The sequence below is a fragment of the Rana temporaria genome, chromosome 4 (assembly GCF_905171775.1).
Source record: "Rana temporaria chromosome 4, aRanTem1.1, whole genome shotgun sequence".
NCBI classification, from domain to species: Eukaryota; Metazoa; Chordata; class Amphibia; order Anura; family Ranidae; genus Rana; species Rana temporaria.
In genome coordinates, this window is record NC_053492.1 from 453358257 (window position 1) to 453381887 (window position 23631).

The window sequence follows — 23631 nt, forward strand, 5'->3', positions numbered from 1 at the left end:
GGAATAAGTCTGCGTAGTAGGCGCAACAAATGGTGCGATCCGCTGACTACTGACCCTATTTGTGCGTCCATTGTCATGAAGGTGTCAAAAATGACTCCTAGACTTTTGACTTTGGAGCTAGGGGTGATGCTTTGGCCCAGAATGGGCGGCGGTGTCCAGGTTGTTGCCAGTTGACTCTTGCGGCTGGCGTGAAACATAAGAAGTTCTGTTTTGGAACTGTTGAGTTTAAGATAACTCTTAGTCATCCAATTTTCTATCGAAGAGAGACATTTCTCTAAACTGAGATGATGATCCTTTTTGTTGCAGATGCGAAAATACAATTGCGTATCGTCTGCATAAGAGTGATAAAGTAGTTCTTGGCTACTGATAATATCAAAGAGAGGGCGAAGATAGATGTTGAACAGTACCGGTGACAGGGGGGATCCTTGGGGGACTCCACATGGCACCGTGCGTTTTTCCGACGTGAAAGATCCCAGTTTCACTGTTTGTGATCGGTTTTCAAGAAAGGAGGAAAACCATGGTAAATCACCTTCTGCGATTCTGGCTACCTCGGCCAGTCGCATCAGTAACATTTTGTGGTCTACTGTGTCAAAGGCTGCGCTTAGGTCCAGCAGAACCAGGAGACAGGATTCTCCCTCGTCTGCGGCCTCGAGGGCATCGTCCCATATTTTGAGTAAGGCCGTTTCTGTCCCGTGTCCGGGACGGAAACCTGATTGAAATGGATCGAGTAGATTGTGGGTATCCAGATGCTGTTGCAGCTGTTGTACCACTATTTTCTCCATTATCTTGGAGAGAATATTTAGGCCTGTTATGGGGCGGCGGTGAGTTGGGTCCTTGGGATCCAAGTTAGGTTTTTTCAGGATGGGCTGGATTGTGCCCTCTTTCAGCAGGGATGGCACTATGCCTTCCTTAAATGACTGATTTATAAGCTGTGTGATGGGAGGCGCCAGAATGTCGGCGCATTCCTTCAGCAGCTTGGTGGGAATGATGTCATTGGGTGCTGTGCTGTTCCGCAACGCACCAATGATATTTTTGGTGGTATCGATGGAGATGGGTTCCAGAGTGAACTTAGTTGATTGTAGAAGGTTTCTGTTGGTGTATTGTAGTTGATTGAAGAGGGGGCTGAGGGGGGTATTATTTTGCAGAATACTTACCCGGATTCTTTCGATTTTGTCGATGAAGAAATCCGATAGTTCATTACATAACTCTTGGGTGTCTGAATTGGGGACTTCAAGACATCCCGGATTCATGGATGTTAATCGTCATAGAAAAATGATGTTTCTTTGCTTTGAAGATTTCTTTATGATATTGTGTTGTTATTGCCTTGTAGATGATGAGGTGATCTTCTGAAGGGCTTCTTTTCCAGGCGGCTTCCGCCCTTCTGCGCTCTTGCTTCAGTAGGGACAGCTGGTTGTTGAACCAGCCGGACTTTTTTTTCCGGATGCGGACTTTGCGTTTCGGTGCTACTAAGTCGGCTGATTGTAGCAGAGCTGCATTTATGGCATCCAGTGTATCTGAGGCTGTTAACTGAGGATGAATAGTTTCGATTCGGTTTCCCAAGGTAGATTTGAAGAGTTCTGAATGGAGCTTCTTCTGAGATCTAGCCCAGTGTATTGTCACCGGCTTGGGTGCTTTTATAACTGGTGGAATTTTGGAAATTATGAAACTAATTGCATGGTGGTCTGTCCATGGCAAAGGTTCATTTCCCAAAATGTTTATTTTCAGATTTTGTCTGAAAATTAGGTCGAGTGTGTGACCTGAAGCATGTGTGGGACCGCATATAAGTTGCTGTAGTCCTAATCCTTCCAGGTGATCGATGCAGGCATCCGCAATGGGATCCTGTGAGGAGTTGGCCCACAGATTGAAGTCCCCGAGCAGCAAAAGATGTTTGCTGTTAAGGGTATAAGTGGATATGAACTCCGTTAATGATGGTAGAAGCTGCGATTTTGGCCCAGGTGGCCTATAGCAGAGGAGAATGTGAACAGTCTCCTGGGGGTTAGTTTGAAGTTGAAGAGTAAGGGTTTCCATAAATGGAAGAGGATTTTGAAGGACCGGCTTAGTGATTGCAATATGAAACTTATGGATCACCGCCAGGCCTCCTCCTCTTTGCCCTATTCTGTTTTCCGTTATAATTCGATAATTTTCTGGCACCAATTCTCCAAGAATGGTGTTGCAGTCGTCTGAAAGCCAGCTTTCTGTGATAAAGAGGCAGTCTAGATCGTTTTGTAGTAAGAAATCGTGGATTTCTGATCGGTGTTTTACTGCCGATCTTGTGTTGATCAAAGCACATGATATGTGCTTGAGCTGGGTTAAATGGTTGAAATTTTTGATGGTCGATCGTTGATCGAATCTCAAAAGTTGGTCTATTTTTAAGGCCTTTTTGGTGACGGCTGGTAATACTGTTGCGAATTGTCTCAGACCCCAAATCGTTTCTGCAGAGTATCGCAGTTTAACCATTGTTGCCAGTCACCGGGGGGGGGGGGATTAATTGCAATAGAGGGAAGATTCGCTGAATCCTCTCGCTTGGCCTTGGTCCAGAGGAAGGCAAAAAACCCTGGCAGTGCTAAGCCAATTTGCTGCCGCAGGGAAAAAAATTCCTTCCTGATCCCTGAAAGGCGATCGGACGAAACCCTGGATCAAGTACTGTTTGGAATGGGGGGAAGGGTGTCACTGTAGCTGAGGAGTACCAAGATGGCCGCCGATCGGGCCACAGGCCTCAGGTTTGGGGGCTGTTTGGCTTGGTGGGTATGAGCTGGTTGTTAATCCAGGGGAGGATGGGATCCTCCAGGGATAGGGGGATGATCCCTGACAATTCCAGGAAAATTTCCAGGCTGTCAGTGCTTCTTTTTGCGGCGCACCGCTAGGCCGCGGCTGAAGCCGCGGTCTTTCCTAATTGCGGCGGCTGCGAATAAGGCCTGGTCTGGCGCGGATGCGGGAAAGAGCCGCAGATCGCCAGAAAAAAGCGCTGCTATGCGCGGCGGGTGGCTGGGGTGATTATGGGTGACTGATTGGGGTGCATGCGGCTCTAAGAGAAGGTAAACAGCCGCAATTTGGATCGCTGGAGTGGCTGTCCTGAAAAGGACGGTCACTAGCGATTCCTGGGGGTGGAAAGATGGCCCTGAAAGACAGGGTCTTACCTGAAGAGAGGAAGGAAGGAGCCGGTCCTATGGGCTGCAAGTTGATTCATGCAGCAAAGATTGTAGGAGCCTGCCTGCCTGTCTGCGGTGTCTAGCTGGCTATCTGTCTGGTCCCTGGAGAGAGCAGACTCGTCGGGAAGCGTCCTACTCCCTCACTGAACTGACACTGACTGATTATCCAGCTAAGCCTTGTCAGCTGTGATGAGCTTGGGTGTGTTCCTCTGGCTGGATGAACATCCATTCATCCCTTTAGATGTGCAGCGTGTCTATACCCACTAGGGTTGCACCGTTACTTTTTTAACACTGTGTACCGATTCCTTATTTTTTTTAAGTACTCGCAATACTAATTACCGATACCGATCGCCCAGGAAGAGTAGGTAAAGGGGTGGTTTGGGAGGTGGGAGTTGGGCGAGTCTGGGGGAAGATGTGCTAGATGAGAAAAAAGGGAGGGGAGTCACAATCCTGGCTACTGCTCTTTATTCACCGACACACAAGGCAAGGGGAGAAGCCTCGCTGTGTGCAGAGCCAAGCAGCCACCAAGGAAAATAACAGATCTGTGGGGGGCCCCACACAGGACTCACTCCTGCTCCCAGACCGGACTGTGGCAGAAATAGCAGAGCCTCAATGAGCAGAGCTGAATGTGAGAGCTGTGCCTGGCAGGAAGGGGGAGGGGGACAGTGGGATGGAGGGAGCTTGGCTAGCTCACCTCTAATGGAGGCAGTTTCCTGAACTGAAGGTCCACGGACAGGTGGCCCCCCAAGCCTGGTGACAGCTGGCGGGAGGGGAATCCGGAGGACATGCGATTGGTTGTTAAGAACGTGGCGGCCCCGCGTCTTAACAACCAATAATCTACAGCAAAATTTAAGACAACCCCGCAACTACGAAGTGGGGAGTGGATACAGAGTGTGCTTCTTGGTAAGGTTTAGGAATTTCCTTTTGAAATGCCAGGTCAACAAACGAGGGGCTACCTGGGTTTCAGCTGGATGAGATCACAGACGCCCCATTGGTGTAGACCCTACGGATTAGATCAGTAGACCAGTTTCCCTGTCTGTGTCTTGGAGGAGGGGACACAAATGGTGATCTGCCAGCCATAGGTTGAGTACACAGTGTCTAGAGCCAGCTGATTATACTCCAGGGTAATCAGAAGGGGGTACTGGGTTAAGATACGTGGAGCTCCGAAAGAACTGAGGTAGGTTCTATAGAAATCACTTTTTTGGTAATCAGATTTGCTCTAAAGTGACTCTGCCGCTAAACTAATATGTGAATAGATGTGCTGCAAGGCATAATGTAAACACTTACACTTACCAGATAAACCACATGAAGTCTCTCCAGAAAGAACAATTCTGGGAGAGAAATCCTCTAAAATTCCTTCAGAAACCAAGTGTTAATCTCCTGGTCATCTACTGCATTCAGCAGTCCCCCCTTCTGATCACTACGGCATACAGTACGCACATAGGGATCAGCAGGAGAAAATAGAGACCAGGCCATAGACACTTCCAGAAGTGTTGGTTTCTGAAGGGATTTCAGGTGACAATTCGATTCACTAGAGCAGCATTTGGTAGAGGGTCAGCTGAGCATCTACTTTATGCTTTGCAATTAGATTTTTTTTTTTCGGATAGAGAAAAATTTAAAACATAGCTAGACACATTGTGGAAAAAGGGTAGGGTAAAGCAGCATATTTGCCTGGAATGTCGTCAGACCTCAATAGCCGAGTAATGGTTTGCGAGTTCAGCACCTGAGAGCATCAAACTTTTATGGTGAAAAAAAGCAGGCAGGAATTTCTACCTATACAGGAAATCGCCTTACCGTATTTGAACCCCAGAATACATATGATTATAGATGTCATTGTCTTCTAGTACTCCATGTCCGTTGTCATAGAAGTATACACCGACCTAAGAGACAATTAGTATTTTGTTACAAATGTGGACAGTATTTCTGACTGGCCGTACATTCTGTTTACATGCATCTGGTATAGAAAAACTAGTAGTCTTCCCTGCTACTTCTGGTCGCAGCCACCTAAGCTAGTACATCATCAGTATAGCCCAATGACTACTGGGATATCAAGGTCATTGATTCCAGGAATCTTCGGGCATCTAATGCGAGTACACTCGCAAGATTTCCTAACCAGAAGCGACGCAATCGGCGCCAATTGCTCCATCGCTCCTTTACCCAACCGCACTTGATTTTACTTCCGGGTTCTCTGTTGCTTCACAGGTTGCCATAACAAAGGGATGGGAACTTCTACCGATACCGCCATTGCTATGGCAACCTATAATCAAGAAAGTGTCGGGAGGTGCATGCTGGATAGCCAGCTGCATAGAATCCCAGAAATGGACAGGCGTGGGCTTCAGATTCCCACATTTTCGATGACCGCTGCCTGTCTGATCATGCAAGAAATTACAGCTTTAAAAGACAAAAAATAAATAAAAAATGTATGAGGACAGTTAGGACAATATCCAAATTGTATAGTACAAGTACGAAGAATCACAGGGGTGCTTTTATTTATTTTTAAATGTTTAGGAGACTGGAGCTCCGCTTTAAATGCAATCTTATGTCGTCTTAAAGCATATGAAGCATAAAGAGAACATTCTGTAAGAGCAGAAACCCTCTGTAACCCTCTGTACCGAGATCTGATAATTTAGAACAGCAGGTCATTGCTATTAGTGGTTTATGGGAGGGCTCTTGAGCTATTTATTGTCATAGTGGGCCCCACCAAAATGTCAGCCTTGAATAAACCTCTTACATACAGCTTTTCACAAATTAGAATGTTACAATTCCTGGAACAAACACTCTCAGTACAGACTATGATAGATTAGCATCACCATGGAACCCAGAGAAGGATTTATCCCTTACCTGCTTTCCGCTGTGTATCCGGTTTCTTCGTAACACCGGAGTACTTCCTGTTGTTACCCAAACTCCAGCTAATGTGTTACTATAGACCTCATTCTCTTCAATTACGCCCTGTCCCTTCTCATGCTGGAAAGAAGAGAACATGACATAGAAGTGTCAAGGTTTTTTTTTTTTTTTTTTTAAAGACATTCTAAAATTTTCTATAAAAAAATAAAATAAATGCTGAGTGAGTGAGTGAGAAACTTGTATAGCGCTACACATGCGAACTGAATCGCCTCTGGGCGCTTGGGTATCTGTTTCCTACTATATTTTGCCTTCAGAATAGATGTGTTTTGAGTTTTTTTCTAAAAGCCTGGAGATTCACTTCCATTCGGATGCTGGTTGGTAGAGCGTTCGAGAGTCTGGGTCTGGGTCCTTGTATTGCAGTACAGCGGACTCCTGATTTATATAGTGGTTAAAGTGATCCTGTTACTACACAATGCCTAGGCTGGAGGCCCATGTGTGAAAACGCTACCTCTATGCAGATTCTGTATGCACCACTTCCGCGAGTACAGAATACCTGCTACCATGTCACATGCTGTGGTTCCTCCAAGCAGCTTGTGCATCATTAGAGAAAGTATCAGTCGCCGAGGGGAGAGGGCTGGGGGTTGGTGGGAGTCAGGGTTTGGGGAATGGGGGTGCAGCATGTGACCAAGGTAACAGGCATTCAACCCAACGAAATGTTACAAATAAGGTGACATTTAAAAAAAAAAAAAGTAACATTTAATAATCAGAAAAGCATAGATGCTTGTTTTACAGTCTGGGTGATGTGTACTGTTGACTCAAAGTACTGTGATCTAGGGTTTTCTTAGTTTGGGTAAGCCGAATACACCAGGGACATGCAACGTGGTGCTATAAAGCCAGGCCTACATAAACCAGGAACCATTTGTACAGGTTTTTGGTCTTCTCAACTATCTATTTCATGACTTAAAAAAATGAAAAAAAATATATATATTAAAGTTATAAATTACAATAACTTACCACATAGATTCCACCGTGTTGACCATCATGGATTTTATTATGCCTGACAATGGGGCAGCTGTTTGTACGTATCTGTATTCCTGCTAAAGCATTGCCTGTTGACAACAAAGTAAATCCATATTAAGAGACAAGCAGTACAGAAATATTGTATACATGTATGAATTCCAAAAAAAGGTAAAAAAAAAAAAAAAAAAAAAATGCATACCATAAATGTCATTTTCTTCTATAAGGCCTCTTCCGTCACCAAAGATATACACACCACCTTGGTTTCCATTAAAAATTGCATTTCCCCTTGAAGGAAAAAAAATGTTTTAGTCAGTAAGAGTTTAGACTAATAAAACATGACATCGACCAACATGGCCAAGCTTCTCTTTTACCATTATGTTTACAGGATAAGTTCACTTAAAAAAAAAAAAAAAGGAGGTTAAAAAATATGCATTTATATTGTTTTGGAGCCTGTAAAAGCATTGCACCAGCTGGTGCCATGCATGCAATTTTAAAACTCGACACATTTATATATATTTACTCAAACGTCATCTTTAATATTTTACTAAAAAACTGGGTATTATATTGTATGTGTTTACACTAAAATTCATTGTAGTGTATTTTTACTGAAAACTTGAATTTTATAAAAGACTGTGCAAATATCATGCAACATAAAAAATTGCCTCAGCTTTCAGAAAATATGATTTTTTGGGGTTATGATTAAATGCTTATTTTAATTTGAGCGAAAAATTTCCAAATTGACCCAGACAACAAGTGATTAAACTGCAACTTCCAACGACAATTCATAGCAAGGGTGCCAATATTTTCTAAAGAACTTAGTTTTAAAAACCTGTGTGTGCTTTTATGTCAGTATTATATTGCACATTCCTTTAGGTTATGGAGAAAAGTACCGTATTTATCGGCGTATATCGCGCACTTTTTTGCCCTGAAAATCAGGGCAAAATCGTGGGTGCGCGATATACGCCGATACCTGCGCCGTGTTTGAATGCCTGCACCGACATATACCGAGCGCAGTACACTCGGGTACATTCGGCCAGGCTCGGCTTCACTCGTAGTCACGCTCTGACGTTTATGCGTGAAAAGCCAAGCCTGGTATACGTCGGCGGAGGCTTCAAACTGAGCGCGGGAAGCGGGGATTCGACATGAAGACAGCGCGGGAGAAGCCGGAAGGACACCACCGAGTCCGCAGACGGACGCCGGACCGGACGAGGCCGCCGGGCAAGACACCAAAACTGTAAGTAGTAAAATGTAATACATTTTTTTACAGGAAAAACGGGTTAACATTAGGGGTGCGCGCTATACGCCGTAGCGCGCAATACCCCGAAAAATACGGTATATAGAGCATTCACGTCAACAAAAAAATAAATTATTAATAATAATAATAATAATAATAATAATAATAATAATAATAGCCAAATGCATTTCCATCCCTGGTAGAAAAATGTATATGGGGTCCTTATGAGGGGTTTGGCATGGGATTTTATGGATGCATGTTGGATAGTTCAAATATGTATATTAAGTAGAGCTGCACGATCAATCGCGGAGAGAATCAAAGTTTGATTCTGTTTTTTTCCATAGGAGTTAGATGATCTTTAACATTATAGACATATCACTGGTCTCTTTTTTTATATATTCATATTTTTCAGATAAATCACAGGTTTATTTATTAATTATTTTTTTGGGGGGGGGGTTCTGGCATACATTTTTTTGAGAATCGTGAGAGAATCGTGATCTTTAGTCTAAGCAAAAGAATCGTGATTCTCATTTTGACCAGAATTGTGCAGCCCTAATATTAAGCAGTACATTGTATCATTGAATTCAGAACCACAGAAACCATTCAGAAATCGTAGTACTATAAAAGTATAAATGTTTAATACAAATTATACACAAGGCGTATAAACAGACACATAAGAAATGATCATAAAAAGGAGAGTAACAACACCGTGCAGGAGCTTATATATGTATCCCATGCCTGTAGTCCTACATGAATAATCTAAAATGGATAAAAACTTCATAAATAAGCGTATAGTGCTGCACCATAGCACAGAAGGCTATGTGAAATTCACAAAAGGTTATTGTATAAACAAGCATTACATATAAATGAGAAAAACACAAAATTACTAAATGAACATATAAACAGTGTAAAGCAATCACAATTATCATGGACTTCGCATAGACATAGAACAGGTAAGTACCTCCAAAGTGATCAAAAGTCCTCCTAATGAGTGAAGCAAGTACGTCCCAGCCAAAACAGATTAACTGCTGTGTTGGTTATATATATATATATATTATACACACACACACATACACACACACACACACACACTGCTGTAGCACACTACTGCCGGGGGGAGCAGCAGGTGAATATGGAGAGATTTTTAATCTCTCCATATTATGGATCAATTTCTTTTACGCCTCTTTAGTACTGTTGCAAATATATATATATATATATATATATATATATATATATATATATATATATATATATATATATATATATATATATATATATATATATTTCTCTCATCCTTTATTGATTGATGAGAGACATCAATTCATGGTAAGCAACAATAATTGTTTGCTACCAACTAAGGTGAATCAATATAGAGACCGGCGGTCTCTTGGTAGGCTCATTGAAGTTTCTTGATTATATTATTTTCTCTTATCATCCTGTTCAATATAGCACTAGTCATTGAGGAATTTTCTTCCCCTACACTATTATGACCAACTGTCTGACCCACACCCTCTTCATATATTCCTCACTTTAGGTCCACTGGTTGGATGCGGCTCATTTGGGTCATCTGTGATGCACTGTCTGTTGTACACCAACACAGCAGTTAATCTGTTGTGGCTGGGACGTACTTGCTTCACTCATTAGGAGGACTTTTGATCACTTTGGAGGTACTTACCTGTTCTGTGTCTATGCGAAGTCCATGATGATGATAATTGTGATTGCTTTACACTGTTTATATGTTCATTTAGTCATTTTGTGTTTTTCTCATTTATATGTAATGCTTGTTTATACAATAACCTTTTGTGAATTCCACATAGCCTTCTGTGCTATGGTGCAGCACTATACGCTTATTTATGAAGTTTTTATCCATTTTAGATTATTCTATATATCCATGTGTCCCTGAAGAAGCCCCCAAGGGCGAAACATGAAGGACTACAAGCATGGGATACATATATAAGCTCCTGCACGGTGTTGTTACTTTCCTTTTTGCTGATTATTTCTTATGTGTCTGTTTATACGCCTTGTGTATAATTAATTTGTATTAAACATTTATACTTTTATAGTACTACGATTTCTGAATGATTTCTGTGGTTCTGAATTCAATTTACTGCTTAATATGCATATTTGAACTATCCAACATGCATCCATAAAATCCCACGCCAAACCCCTCATTGGGGCCCCATATACCCTTTAGGTTATGGTCGTTTAGGTGCCCATGTAATAGTATTTTGAAATTATCGATGCTCCCTGCTGAAACCACTGCCTGTGGAAGAGAATTTCACATCCTTACCGCAAAGAACCTTCTAGGCAGTTTAAGGTTAAAACGCTTCTCCTCTAATTTTAGTGAATGGCCGCGTGTCTTATTAAATTTTTTTTTTGCGGAAGAGTTTTATCCCTATTGTGGGGTCACCAGTAGAGTATTTGTACATTGAAATCATATCCCCTTTCAAGTGTCTTCTTCGGAGAGAAGAAGTTCAATGCTTGCAGTCTTTCCCCATAGCAGAGATCCTGCAGTCCCTTAATTAGCTTTGTTGGCCTTCTCTGGACTCTCACCAGTACCAGCACATCCTTCCTGAGGACTGGTTCACAACTGGACAGCATACTCCAGGTGCAGCCGGACCAGTCTTGTAGAGTGGGAGAATTATTGTTTTATCTCTGGAGTTAATCCCCTTTTTTAATGCGTGACAATATTTTGTTGGCTTTGTTTTTAGCAGCAGCTTGGAATTGCATGTCATTTCTGAGCCCATCTACTAGGACCCGCAGATCCCTTTCCATCCTAGATTCCCCCAGAGGTTCTCCCCCCAGTGAGTAGATTGCATTCATATTTTTGCCACCCAAATGTATTATTTAAAATATTTCTACATTAAACCTCATTTTCCATGTAGCTGCAATCCTGATTAATGTTCGAAGGGCGACAATTATTGGAACAGCCAGCCTTTTTACCTGCATCCATTATCTGAACAATACAACAAAAGAAAATGATATTTACTGCTTACCGTATGGTTGGGTCACTATTTGAGGTAATCCATACACCAGCAAAATTGTTTGCATAGATTTTGTTCTCCAAGAACTGTCCTCTCCCTTTTTCATGGACGTATATCCCTCCCGTCTGACCGTGGTGAATTTCACACCTGACCACTGTGGGATTGGCATAGGCTTTCACCTCAAAACCTGCTATTCGATTCCTATGGATGTTGCAGCTTTCGAAGTAACCCTGCAAGAAATCACAGAGGGTAAAATTCAACAATTTTATAATAAAATGATGCGAGATGTGAAAATAACCAAAACATAGCGGGGGGGGGGGGGGGGTTCAATAAAGTTGCTACGCCACTTTTCTGGCAATAATCCCTCTTGCTAATGCCTTGTGCCGGATTCATGACGCATTTGCGACACTTGGGACGTAGATTTACTAAGGGTGGTGTACTCAGAATGTGGTGCAGCCGTGCATGGTAGCCAATCAACTTATAACCTCAGCTTGTTTATTTAAGCTTTGGTAATAAAACCTGGAAGCAGATTGGTTCCTATGCAGAAGTGAACCTGATTTTGCACTCTGCAGCTTTAGTAAATAAAACCCTTGGTGTCCGACATCGGCTTGTGCACCAAATTCAGATTGTTTTATAAAGCGCCGCTTTTAGTTTGTGTTGCATTGAATGCCCCACTTTATTACAGTGTGTCGCATTGATTGTGCCAATGTAAAAGTGGAGCCAATTAGGACCAACTCTTTTGGTATACAGAGAAAAGCTGGCATCAGATTTTGTGACAGTGTCCTCGTGCACACTCTAAAAGTAGCGCAATCGGGAGCAAAATTCAAGTCCAAGTTCTAGACAGGTATATGAATTTGGCGCATTCTGCACCACGTTTAGAGACACTTTCACAAAATCTGCCTGCGCCAGTCTTTATGCATTCCCGGGAGTATTTTTTTTTTGTGGAGTAGAAGAGGTAAAATTCAAAAGAACCGAACATAAATGTGGCTTTTGCAAGAATTTAAAATATCCAGGGCCAGATTCACAGAGGAGATACGACGGCGTATCTCCTGTCGTATCTATGCGGCCGATTCATATAATCATTTCCTCATAGATAGCCCTAAGATCCAACAGGTGTAATTGACTTACACCATCAGATCTTAGGATGCAATACTTCGGCCGCCGCTGGGGGGAGTTTGCGTCGTATTCCAGCATCGGGTATGCAAATTAGCAGTTACAGCGATTCACAAAGGTTTTTCCCATCGTTACGTTGGCGCAAGTCTTTTTTTCCCGTCGCAAAGTTAGGTGTGCTTTAACATGGTGTAAAATTACTCCACCATGTTTAAGTATGCCCGTCGTTCCCGCGTTGCTTTTGATATTTTTTTTTTCCCGGCGTAAGTACGTTACGCACGTCGCGATTCACAAACACGTCGGGCTGCCGTAAGTTCGCGCAAAGCACGTCGGGAAAATTACGAACGGAGCATGCGCAGAACGTCCGGCGCAGGAGCGCGCCTAATTTAAATGGTATAATTTAATTCCTTTAAATTTTACACATTTTGACATGTTACAACTAAAAAAGGTAAATGCATAGTGGCACATAATTGTGAAGTGGAAGGAGAAAGATAGACTATTTTCAAAACATTTTACAAATAAACATGTGAAAAGTATGTATTGTATGTATTTAGACCCCCTGAATATCAATACTTTGTAGAACCTTTCGGTGGACCGTGTCAGTGTTTATTTTTTACAATTTAACTTTTAAATATACATTGTTGTTCAATTACCTTCATCAGCCCTGTGTTGTTTTTTTTTTTGGGGGGGGGGGGGGCTTTGTTGAGATATTAGGAGTCTAAACAGATCCCCAATTTCTCTTCTTTGAGACAGGGAAAGGGACTGAGGATAGAGATTCCCTAGTCCCTGTCTCAGCTGCACTGGAGATGACTGGACAGGAGACAGAGGCTCCTGTCCATTCATAAACTGAAGCAGAGTAAACGGTTTACATTGCTCCGTTATGAATGGACAGAGTCAGTAATCACCGGCTCCTTCCTCCACTCTAAATCCTGGGGGGCCAGAGGAGGACAACACGGATCGGGACACAGAGCAAGACACAGGGGACATTCAGTGTGCGGTGGGGCAGTTACAGAGAGCATCTGAACTCAAGTCTTGCCACAGATTCTCAATTGTATTTAGCTTTGGACTTTGGGTCATTCGAACGCATGAATATGCTTTGATCTAAACCATTCCATTGTAGCTCTGGCTGTATGTTTAGAGTTGTCATGCTGGAAGGTGAACCTCCACTCAAGTCTTTTGCAGACTCTAGCAGATTTTCTTCCAAGCTTGCCCTGTATTTGGCTCCATCCATATTCCCATCAACTCTGACCAGCTTCCCTGTCCCTGCTGAAGAACAGCATCCCCACATCATGCTGCTGCCACCACCATGTTTCACGGTGGGGATGATGGGGTCAGGGCGATGCGCAGTGTTAATTTTCCACCAAACATAGCGTTTTGCTTTTAGGGCAAAAAGTTCAATTTTGGTCTCAGCTGACCAGAGCACCTTCTTCCACATGGCTTCTGGCAAACTGCAAATGGAACTTCTTATGGCTTTCTTTCAACAATCAGCTTCTGAAAAAAGACTGCCAAGGCGGAAATCTGACCCTCGATCATACTGCCATTTGACAGAAAGCCAATATACGGCAATTAGTTTCCAAGTCCTGTGATAAATGTTCCTTGAAGTAGCCTTCCTAGTCTTCAAATATAAACAACTGAATCAGAAACTCCTACATCCCCTCCCCCCACGGTGACTTAAGATTCCTTGTACTGAAAGGTGGTCCAGAAGCTGGTGTTCATTGTCAGATCCTTCCAGGAGACAGGGAAAAGACTTTAGTCTCCAAAAGTTTTAAATACTTCGGCAGTCCAAATACCAAATCATACCACATCAGAGAGTTCAAGATTGCAATCTCCTGTCCCCCGACCTCAGAACATTACTCTGTAGAAATGGAACATTGTAAAGGAACCACCCTAAAGGAGGTAGCCAAACTTCCCATAAACTTTCATGTAAAGGCTAATCAATGGATTCCACAGCATCCTGAGCAAGGTCACCCAAGTCCTCAGAGAAAGGAATCTCCTGGAAGAATCATTCTAGTCTTGTAGAATCCAAGCAGAGGCCCGGATATTGCTGATTTTTGTGAACTGAAAACCCAACCAAACCGCTCCAGAATGCACACTGAGAGAAACAATGGCCCGGATTCACAAAGCACTTGCGCCGTCGTATCTCGAGATACGCCGCGTAAGTGCAAATATGCTCCATCGTATCTATGCGCCGTGCCCACAAAACTAAGATCCGCCTAAAAACAGGCTTCATTCCACCAACGCAACTTGCCTACGCCGGCGTAGAGTGGGCGCATATTTACGCTGGACGCATGTGGCACTCCCATTGATTTTATATTCAAATATGCAAATGAGGGAGATACGCGGATTCACAAATCGTACTTGCGCATGACTCCGGCTACGACTGGTGCGCGCAAGTTGTACGTACGGCGTAAAGTTAAGCCCCATAAAGGAGGTGTAACTCAGCAGCATCCATGCAAAGGGCTGCACCAGGGAACACAAGCCCGGGTAGTTTACGTTGGAAGTGAATATGACTAGGCGTAGGTTACGTTCACGCCGTAGGCAGTGATCCGGCGTATCTTAGGTAGATGTTCCAACGTGATTGTGAAAATGCGCAGAGATGCGCCCACGGGACAGCGCATGCGCCGTTCGTTATACGCATCTGTCTGGTGCTCGGCCCATCATTTGCATGGGGTCACGCCTCATTTGCATGGCTCACACCCACTTCCACCACGCCGGCTTACGCCTAGGAAACCCAGCGCAGTTTTGGGAGGAAGTGCTTTGTGAATTCCATGCTTTCCTCTCTGCGCTGCGTCGGCGTAGCGTAAAGGAGATACGCTACGGCGGCATAAATATGTGCCGATGTCTGTGAATCCGGGCCATTGTGTTCAAAGAGAAGCGGATTGCAACTGCAGAAGTAAGTCTTCCAGGTACCTTATGGGAATTCACTGGAACCGTAGAAAGCCCAGAATCAGAGGCAGACCCTAGAGAACACCCTGAAAACAGTTGACAGGCCGAACAGCAGGGCCACAAATTGAAATTACATTCCTCTACCACAGGCACAAAGAAACCTGTTGAAATGATGGAGCCAGAGTAGGATGAACATTCCTGTCCAGTTTTGGAATCGTAAAGAGGTTTGATTAGAAACCACAGAACCCTCTTGTCCTCTGGAACCTGAACAAATACTCCATGAAAAAGGAAGATAATCAAGCAATCTTTCATGCAGATTCAAAGAAAACCTGCTGCTTGGAAAGCTCTGAAAATCAAGCAGGGAGCCACTATACTGCACATCTACTCATCTACCATCTCCCCCTCCCAAAACTCTGCAAAGGCCTGCAAAAGTCCTCCCCCACCTAAACAAGCGGGGCCACCTGTTCATTTTGAAGCGGGCTTGGGTCCTTGGTGTAGCTGGCTGTGAAGCACAGGACTTTACATGGAACTGAGATTTTGGCTACGCGTCTAAGACCTCATGACCGCAAAGAGAAAGTCTCCTTAAGTAGAAGGAGCAGCAGGTTTTTGGAACTATGTGCATGCCCTACCCTGTAACCGAGTGCTCTTTACCTCCCGATATCTTCTGAATATATACATCCAAGTCAGGATCAAAAAATCCTTTCCTGTGGAAAGGAAAAAAAACACTGCCTTTTCATGGCCACCCAAAATTAAAAAAACTTACGGCACAAGAAACCAGGCGTCCGCACAAAATGGCATCCCCCTTTCGTCAGCTGTAGGTTTTCGAACCAAGTCAATTGACAAAAACCCATGATGAAAATCAATTACTATGTTTATTTACAAAAATGTGAGGGGAGGGAGGTTTACCCACCTGAACTTCCGCTTTACTCAGAGCTCCAAGTGTTCGTTAAAGCCCCAGCCTCCTGATAAGCTGCATTGGCCGAGACACAGGCTCCCTCTGTCTGCCCACGTGAGTGTTTGCCTTCCCAGTAAGGTAGCAGTGCTTAGCACAGTGTAAAAAAAAATGCCTCCCCAGACCAGTTCTCTGGCCTGTGCACTTCCTTACTCTCGTTTACTTCCCCACCCCCACTACATTATTCAATCTTTACTCCATGAGTATACGAGTTTGGAAATTCTAGAGAAATGCTTAAATAATGCATTACAATTTAACTAAAACTCATTTTTAGTCGACTGGAGATTTTAGTCAACTAAAATTAAAACAATTCAGATGACTAAAATACAACTAAAACTAAAATGGCGTTATAGTCAAAAGACTGACTAAAATGAAAATTTGAAGTAAAATTTAACCCTAGGAGGGACCTCCTATAGACAAGCACCAAGCCCATACCATAAGACTTTGGCAGGCCCCCATAGCCACAACCACCAGTTACACAGCTGCTCTGACCAAGGATGCTTCAAATCAAGACCCCAAGGCGTTTGCTGGGATCCTTAAATTTCAGAAAAGCATCCCACCGACACGAGAGGTTCTGGTTAGGGCAATTATTTCCATACTTAGCAGGTGCTAATGCTCTGAGTGAGCTCATTCTCCGTGGGGTATGGCAGAACGATCTCTTCAGCAGAGTTAACACCTCAGCAAAGTAAGCTCAGTGAGGATGCAGTGGAAAAGACCAAGGATCTTGTGGCATTCGCCATAATCCAAGTCCTGAAACCTCTTCAGGAAGCAGGGATTTCAAAATTATTGCTAACCACTTTCATGAGAAAATTCACAAAGGTATTTTTGAGTCAAACTCCGACCCTAGGTTTTCTGAGTCGTCGTCTTCCACCTCCCCTTCTTCTGGAATAAGTTCATCTGCTTCTGCCACCATATCTATTTGGTTCCGAAAATGATGAGGAAGATAATGGAAATCCCTGCCTTTGCAACCTAGATGATGAAAACTGGCAATTATCCAAGAAAGCTGGGATGTTCCCTAGCCAAACAGAAAACAAATCCTCAGTAGTCACTAGGAACCAGAGGGAAGGTTCTCTAGAGGTAGAGGAGGCACCCAGAAGTTGGAGAGAGCCAGAGATGGAAGAAACACATTAATGCCAGGGAAAAATGTTGCAGGAGGACCCATATCCAGGAGATATTTGGGACCCCTTCCTCCCCCAACATCCCCACCTCTCAGACGTTTTGGAGAGAAATGGCCTGCTGATCTATTTAGCAGGACCTACACTGAAAACAGCGGTCAGGTGAGAGCACTGCACCAAAGTTGCACTAGTGCGCCAGTTATCCCAAGAGACCTCCCATCTGCGGCCACCACCGCCCACCATCACCCCCATTGGGAACATGTGTGGGTGTGTGTATGTTGGAGAGCGGGGTCCTACCGCGACTAACCGTCATCAGTAAGAAGTTATGTTACACCACAGGAGTATCACCCTAAGCTGGAAAGGCCAGCTTCTATACTGCCGAACACTGATCCTTCACTGTGCCTGCGGTTGTAAAGACACGGTGGGGATGAGCAGACTGCAGTGTTAATGCAGAGTAAGGGGAGGAAGGATTTGAATTCCCAAAAGTACAGATATCAGAGCCAAGTGTAGAGGCCAGCTTGTTGCTCTGACCTGTGGGAGTAGTAAGATGCCTGCAACCAGGGGGCTCTACTTGCCTTGTGATGTCACTAGTCTTACTACGCATGCACAGTCTTGGCATCCAAAGCAAAGACCGTGCGGCAAACAAACTCCGCCTCCCCAGCTAGCACCAAGAACCTCCCAGACCAATGCTACTGCTATGTAGTGCTTTGGTGGCCCAGGAAGGCTCACAAAACCAGTACTAGAGTGAAAACAGCAGAAAGGGGACCCCCATTAAATATAGACTAAACCCCCCTAATATACAACCTAAAGCACAGTCCCCACGAGGCAGCCAGTGCAACACATATCACACTCAGGACCATTACTCCCCAACTCAGTCCTAACGGGTGGAGAAGGGAAGACACCAGTCCTAATGAGCGCAAAAAACATGGTAACACCAGCAGGGTTATCATGGGGCAATCCCTGGTCCAGCTGTTACAATTTGCTAGATCCTCATCAGATCAATGGCCACCTTAGCGACTTTGGCTCTATACATACTAAAGATATCAGTAAAGAACCCTTGACACAACAGGGCTGACTTAGCTCATGGGTGTGAATGTGTGTAACAATAAAGGCAAGCCGTGTATCTAAAAGGGTTGCCCAATGCACCAAAAAAGGCAAGTGTGGCTTTTCTGGCAGTGCATCGCATGTCCGTCAGATGCATTGGGGTGCCGCTCAGAATGAATAGCACCGCATTTCACCAATGCTTATTAAAGCGTGTTGCACTAATACACACATCACACAGCGAATTAGTAGGAATTGGTCCAAAATACTAACAGAAAATAAGAATAGACAAGATTAGAACATACCATGCCATGGTCAAACGTGAACACGCCAACATCCCGACCATGGTGAATATGGTTTCTCCTAATTATAGGATTTCCGTGATTTTTTACCCATATACCAGCTAATGCATTATTGGAGATCTCATTGTCTTCATAAATCCCCTGCAAAAAAACAAATACTATTAAAATCAAAAAAAAAAGGAAAAGCCTCAGTTCTACAACTAACCATTGACGATTTATAAACTATGACTGATATTTTTGCAATTTAAAATTCAGAACTGAAGAAACTGTTGCCAGAATAAATATTTTCACATGATTTCCTTCCTACCCATTAAAGAACAAAATTTCTACTTTACACAGCTTCAGAATATGCCAGCCATATGCAATTAGGGTTCGTTCACACATGCGGCAATACCCTGTGTTTAAGCCGCATTTGAGCAGTGTTTTTAAAGCCTCTGAACCGCCCGTTAATGCCTGCCATGAATATTACAGCAGCATGTCGCTTTCATGAGGCATCGCCGCTTATCAGCTGCATCCATTAATTCCAATGGTAGTGTGTCTTACCACACCTATAGCAATTACGGCGCATTAGTGAAGCGTTTATAAAGTGTCAGCTTTTCCGCTAGAGGAGAGGCAGTGGAGGTTCCAATATCCCAGAATGCACTGGTAAATAGAGAAGATAGAGCAGCTGCAGCCACTTTTTGTTTGTACAGAGCAGCCGTGTTTCAACGCCATTTGCTTTGGTGTACTGGCAAAAGCATCAAGTCAACCAGCAATACTGACAGTGCCATGCAGGAGCAGAGGTACTAAGCATTAGTGCCAGGGGTGAAGATTTGCGTGTCACAAAACGGTCAGTGCCAGCAAGTAAAAGGAATCCGTCATGCAGAGAAATCACAAAAATGTCTGCCATCACGCCACAAGCAAACCACGACTCAAAGCAGATAATTTCCTCTACATCTATGCCCCTTTTAAGCACTTCACTCAAGAAAAACACTTTCATGGGCATTTGACAAGCTTTCTTGATGCTTTTTAACGCTTCAAAACCGCGCATTAATGCCACAGGTGCATTAATGAGTGTCGCTTAATTCTTCATAATTAACACACGTGTGAACGAGCCCTTAGGACTTTTAGTCAACTGGAGACAACAGAACAGATTAGTGGCTTTCCCATATCAGACCCTCAAATGGCGTGTCTATGACCATCCCATCACTAAATAATGCCGAGTGAAAGCAGATGTTCATCTCTCAATATATGCTCCAAAGTGTAAATGTAAGTTATTCTGCTTCTGCTGGCATCACATGTATGATCCAGTGTGTAGCACAATAATCTATCTAGAATGGAAAACATTTAGGCTGGTCCTGACACTATATAGATGTATGGAAAATTTAGCTTATCTACGTGATCAAAACTGAAACCGAGTCTGTGTATGGCCAGCTTTAAACGCATACATCTAGCTGGCAATCATTATGTACAGACACATCCATGAAGCTGTGTTAAATCTAAATATCTTTTATATGTTATGTTTACATTTTGTCCATATCTATTCTTCTTTTAAAAAAAGCAACAGAAGTTAAAAGTTAACAGTTTTATTAGTTTCTTATGAATGTTATAACGGTGGGAGTCAGGAATACCTCGGCATGGTCGGTGATGTACAGTCCTACATTTTCACAGTCACTGATGTTACAGTGTTTGATGTTCGGACACGCGCCCTGGCCACTTACACACACCGCAGAGCCGACTGCAAGAGAAGACAGCAATAATGCATTATACTTAATTAGGTTAACCAGTAAAATGACACAATCTTACGGACTTTGTATTGGCATGAAAATATGGTGTGCCAGTTACCTGTGCAAGTACTGCGGATTATACAGTGATCAATGACTGGGCTGCAGTTCACTGTGATCTCTAAACAATGATGTGCATTATGATGCTGGGCGGACTTGTCATCAGGGTTGAACTACAACAAAAGCAGAAAGGAAAACTTGAAAATGTACAGTTTTATTAATAATTGCTTCTAGTTTGGCAATTCAGTGCTTCATACATTTTCCAAATATGCAATACATTAGTGTTGATTTATTAAAAGCAAACAGGCTGTGCATTTGGCAAGTGCAGTTGCTCCAGAGCTTCGTAAATGGGAGGTGAAGATTCACTTTGCAAAGAACATGATTGGATGATGGAAGTCAGCAGAGCTCCCCCCATTTACTAAGCTCTGGAGCGACGGCACTTGCAAAGCGCAGTCTACTTGCCTGTAGTAAATCAACTCCATTGTATCCTTGTGCAGATAAAACATTTACAGTAACTGTATAGCAAAACGTTTACATGGCACAAACAAAACTTTCCAGGTAGTGCTTCAAGTGTAAAATGGTAAAATATTTTCCAGGCAGTTGATATTAATAGACTTGAGTGAAGGTAGCTGGATGCAGATATTTCCCCCATATATACTGATGAGACATTTCAGCAGCAATGGTCACACAGGTCATTTTAAATATAATCCTTTTCTGTGTGCTCTGGCTTTTAAAGCATTAAAAATAAAAAATAAACTCATCAGTGAATGCCGTTTATACTCAGTCACTATAGGGTTAAAGGGTTGTTGTAAAGGTTTGTTTTTAAATTTTCTAAATTGGTTCCTTTAAGCTAGTGCATTGTTGGTTCACTTACCTTTTCCTTCAATTTCCCTTCTAAATGTTTTTCTGTCTCTGAATTTCTCACTTCCTGTTTCTCCTCAGTAAGGTTGCCCCCATCAGAGCATGCTGACTAACCCCCAGCCAGAACGGCTCAGATGATGGGGGCATGCTTACTGAGAAACAGGAAGTGATAAATTCAAACAGAAAAAAAAAGGGGGGGGGGTTGACTCAAAACTTTGGTTTGTGCAAAAGTTATAGCGTCTACAAATTAGGGGATAGATTTATGGCATTTTTTTACACTAGTAATGGCGGCGATCTATGATTTTTATTGTGACCGTGACATTGCGGCCGACATATCGGACACTTGACACGTTTTCACATTTATACAGCGATTAGTACTATAAAACTGCACTAATTACTGTGTAAATGTGCCTGGCAGGGAAGGAGTTAACACTAGAGGGCGCTGAAGGGGTTAATATGTTCGCTTGGAGTGATTCTTAGTGAAGGGGGAACGACAAGGGGAGAAAACCGATGTGTGTTCCTCACCTCTGACAGGAGGTGGATCTGTGTTTACACACACAGATCCACACTCCTGCTGGGAGCGCAGGCAATTGCGGGTGCCCGGCGGACATCACGGCCGCCGGACACGCACACCGGGCCACGAGCTTGCAATGCGGGAATCCAAGCAGGTTCCTTCCCGAGCCGTGGCTCTGCATGTCTATTCACACACAGAGCCATGGTTTGGCCCCGCCTCTCTACCTCCTCATAGGATGGGATTGACAGCAGTGGGTTCTCTTTTAAAAAGCAAAATACAAACAAGCAGATTAATTGGCTATAGAACAAGTAGCGCCCTGCTCCCAATGAGTGGGCGCTATGTGTTAAAACAGTAGTTGGCTCAGAAGGATTGTGTCTAAATTGTGGCTCTGTCTCAGTTCAGCTGGTTGCATGATTTTCCTCCTGATGATGGGTGTCACCGTTACCGCTGGTCAGGGTTGGAAAGGCAACAGGCTGGATGCATTGGGTACCTCTTTCCCCAGAAGTAGCTCAGAGGGCGTGGTGAACACGCTGTGCATTCTGGGAGAGTGTACTTAAGAGACAGACACAATTTTGTGGGGTTTGTCTTCCGATCCTCACCTGAGGGCCCTCCTGGTTTTAGAGATGTGTTGGCAGTTTTCGCTTCGGGGCCACGTTGGCTTGAGGCCTCGCAACTGAGATGTAGGCCCAGGAGTTACTGGGGCCTACTGATGCAGGGATGATCCTGTGTCACCTTGCCTGATGGAAGGGACCGAGCAATTGGGGACTCAATTGGAGGATGTATCCAGATCTAAGTTACTTCGCAGTGCTGCCGGAACGGCTGAGAGATCCTAGCACTAAGAGCTGTGTTCTTTTTCGTCAGAAGCTAACCCAGTAAGGGGTTGCACGAGTCTGTGGCAGAGACTAATGAACAAATTCTACTACCAAGTCTGTGGCAGAGACTTTCTTTGATAGAGCTTCTCACCGGCTGCTAGGACAGCGAGAGTGGGCCTACCCGGTGGTTGCCGAGTCCAGCGTGGAGACAGTTGTTCCTCTGGACCTAGGAAAATATCCGTGATCTGCAAGTAAGATACCCGAGTCCTCCCCATCCCTCTATTGGAAAGTTTATTCAATAAAACCCTTGAAAGAGACTTTGTGTTGGTACAGACATTTCTTCCGGATAACTCTTCAAGGAGAACCCCTGAGACAGACGAAAGGAACAGTAAGGTAACGGCAGGCCCAAATCTAAACCAGCAGCTCCTTCAGGGGTAGTGCTACACAAGTAATAGTCTGTTGTATGAAAATTACAATGTAAGCTTGTTTTTGGTAGTGCCTAATGCAAACTATTTCAAGTACTTAATGTGCTGTGTAATATGTCAGAACTATATAAAATCAAGAACACTTTAAGTAGCACTGGACAAGCCAAAAACAACACAGAAATGTTCATATAAATCCTGGTCAATTTAAAAACATCAAAATAGATTCTTACCCTGATTGTCATGTACCCAACATATGCATCTTCGGACCCCTCCATGAAAACAAACGTTGAGTCTCTAGTGTTTTCAATGATTACTTTGTCTGCAACTTTTCCTGGTGCTGTAAAGCCAAACAAAACAGAAAAGTAACCAACTGTATATTGCCATTACAAAACCTTTAAGTGCAATAAACCATGCAAAATTACCTGCACCAATCATAGTTATTGGGGACTCGATGTAGATCCACTCATCTGTATAGATGCCCGAATGCACAAAGATAAGTCCATCAAAGTGAGCTTCCTGGACACCACCTAATGCATCCTCAATCGTGTCGTAATACTAGCAGAAGACATGAACAAAAAACATTTACCACACAAACAAATAATATACCCTCTGTACATGT

General features: G+C 43.5%; 1 protein-coding gene across 3 annotated transcripts in view; it reads right to left on the reverse strand.

Moving 5' to 3' along the window:
- Nucleotides 1-23631, reverse strand: part of FBXO11 (F-box protein 11) — a 107467-nt gene that overhangs the window by 16504 nt on the left and 67332 nt on the right. For 2 of the 3 annotated variants that reach the window (XM_040351589.1, XM_040351588.1), the window contains exons 7-16: nucleotides 23435-23567; nucleotides 23243-23349; nucleotides 20462-20573; nucleotides 20248-20354; nucleotides 18641-18778; nucleotides 11244-11461; nucleotides 7213-7298; nucleotides 7008-7102; nucleotides 5991-6113; nucleotides 4944-5029 (exon numbers count right to left, since the gene is read on the reverse strand). In XM_040351589.1, the coding sequence (XP_040207523.1) occupies nucleotides 4944-5029; nucleotides 5991-6113; nucleotides 7008-7102; nucleotides 7213-7298; nucleotides 11244-11461; nucleotides 18641-18778; nucleotides 20248-20354; nucleotides 20462-20573; nucleotides 23243-23349; nucleotides 23435-23567 (1205 nt within the window). The remainder of the gene's footprint in view (nucleotides 1-4943; nucleotides 5030-5990; nucleotides 6114-7007; nucleotides 7103-7212; nucleotides 7299-11243; nucleotides 11462-18640; nucleotides 18779-20247; nucleotides 20355-20461; nucleotides 20574-23242; nucleotides 23350-23434; nucleotides 23568-23631) is intronic. The other variant, XM_040351590.1, reaches the window with a different exon arrangement.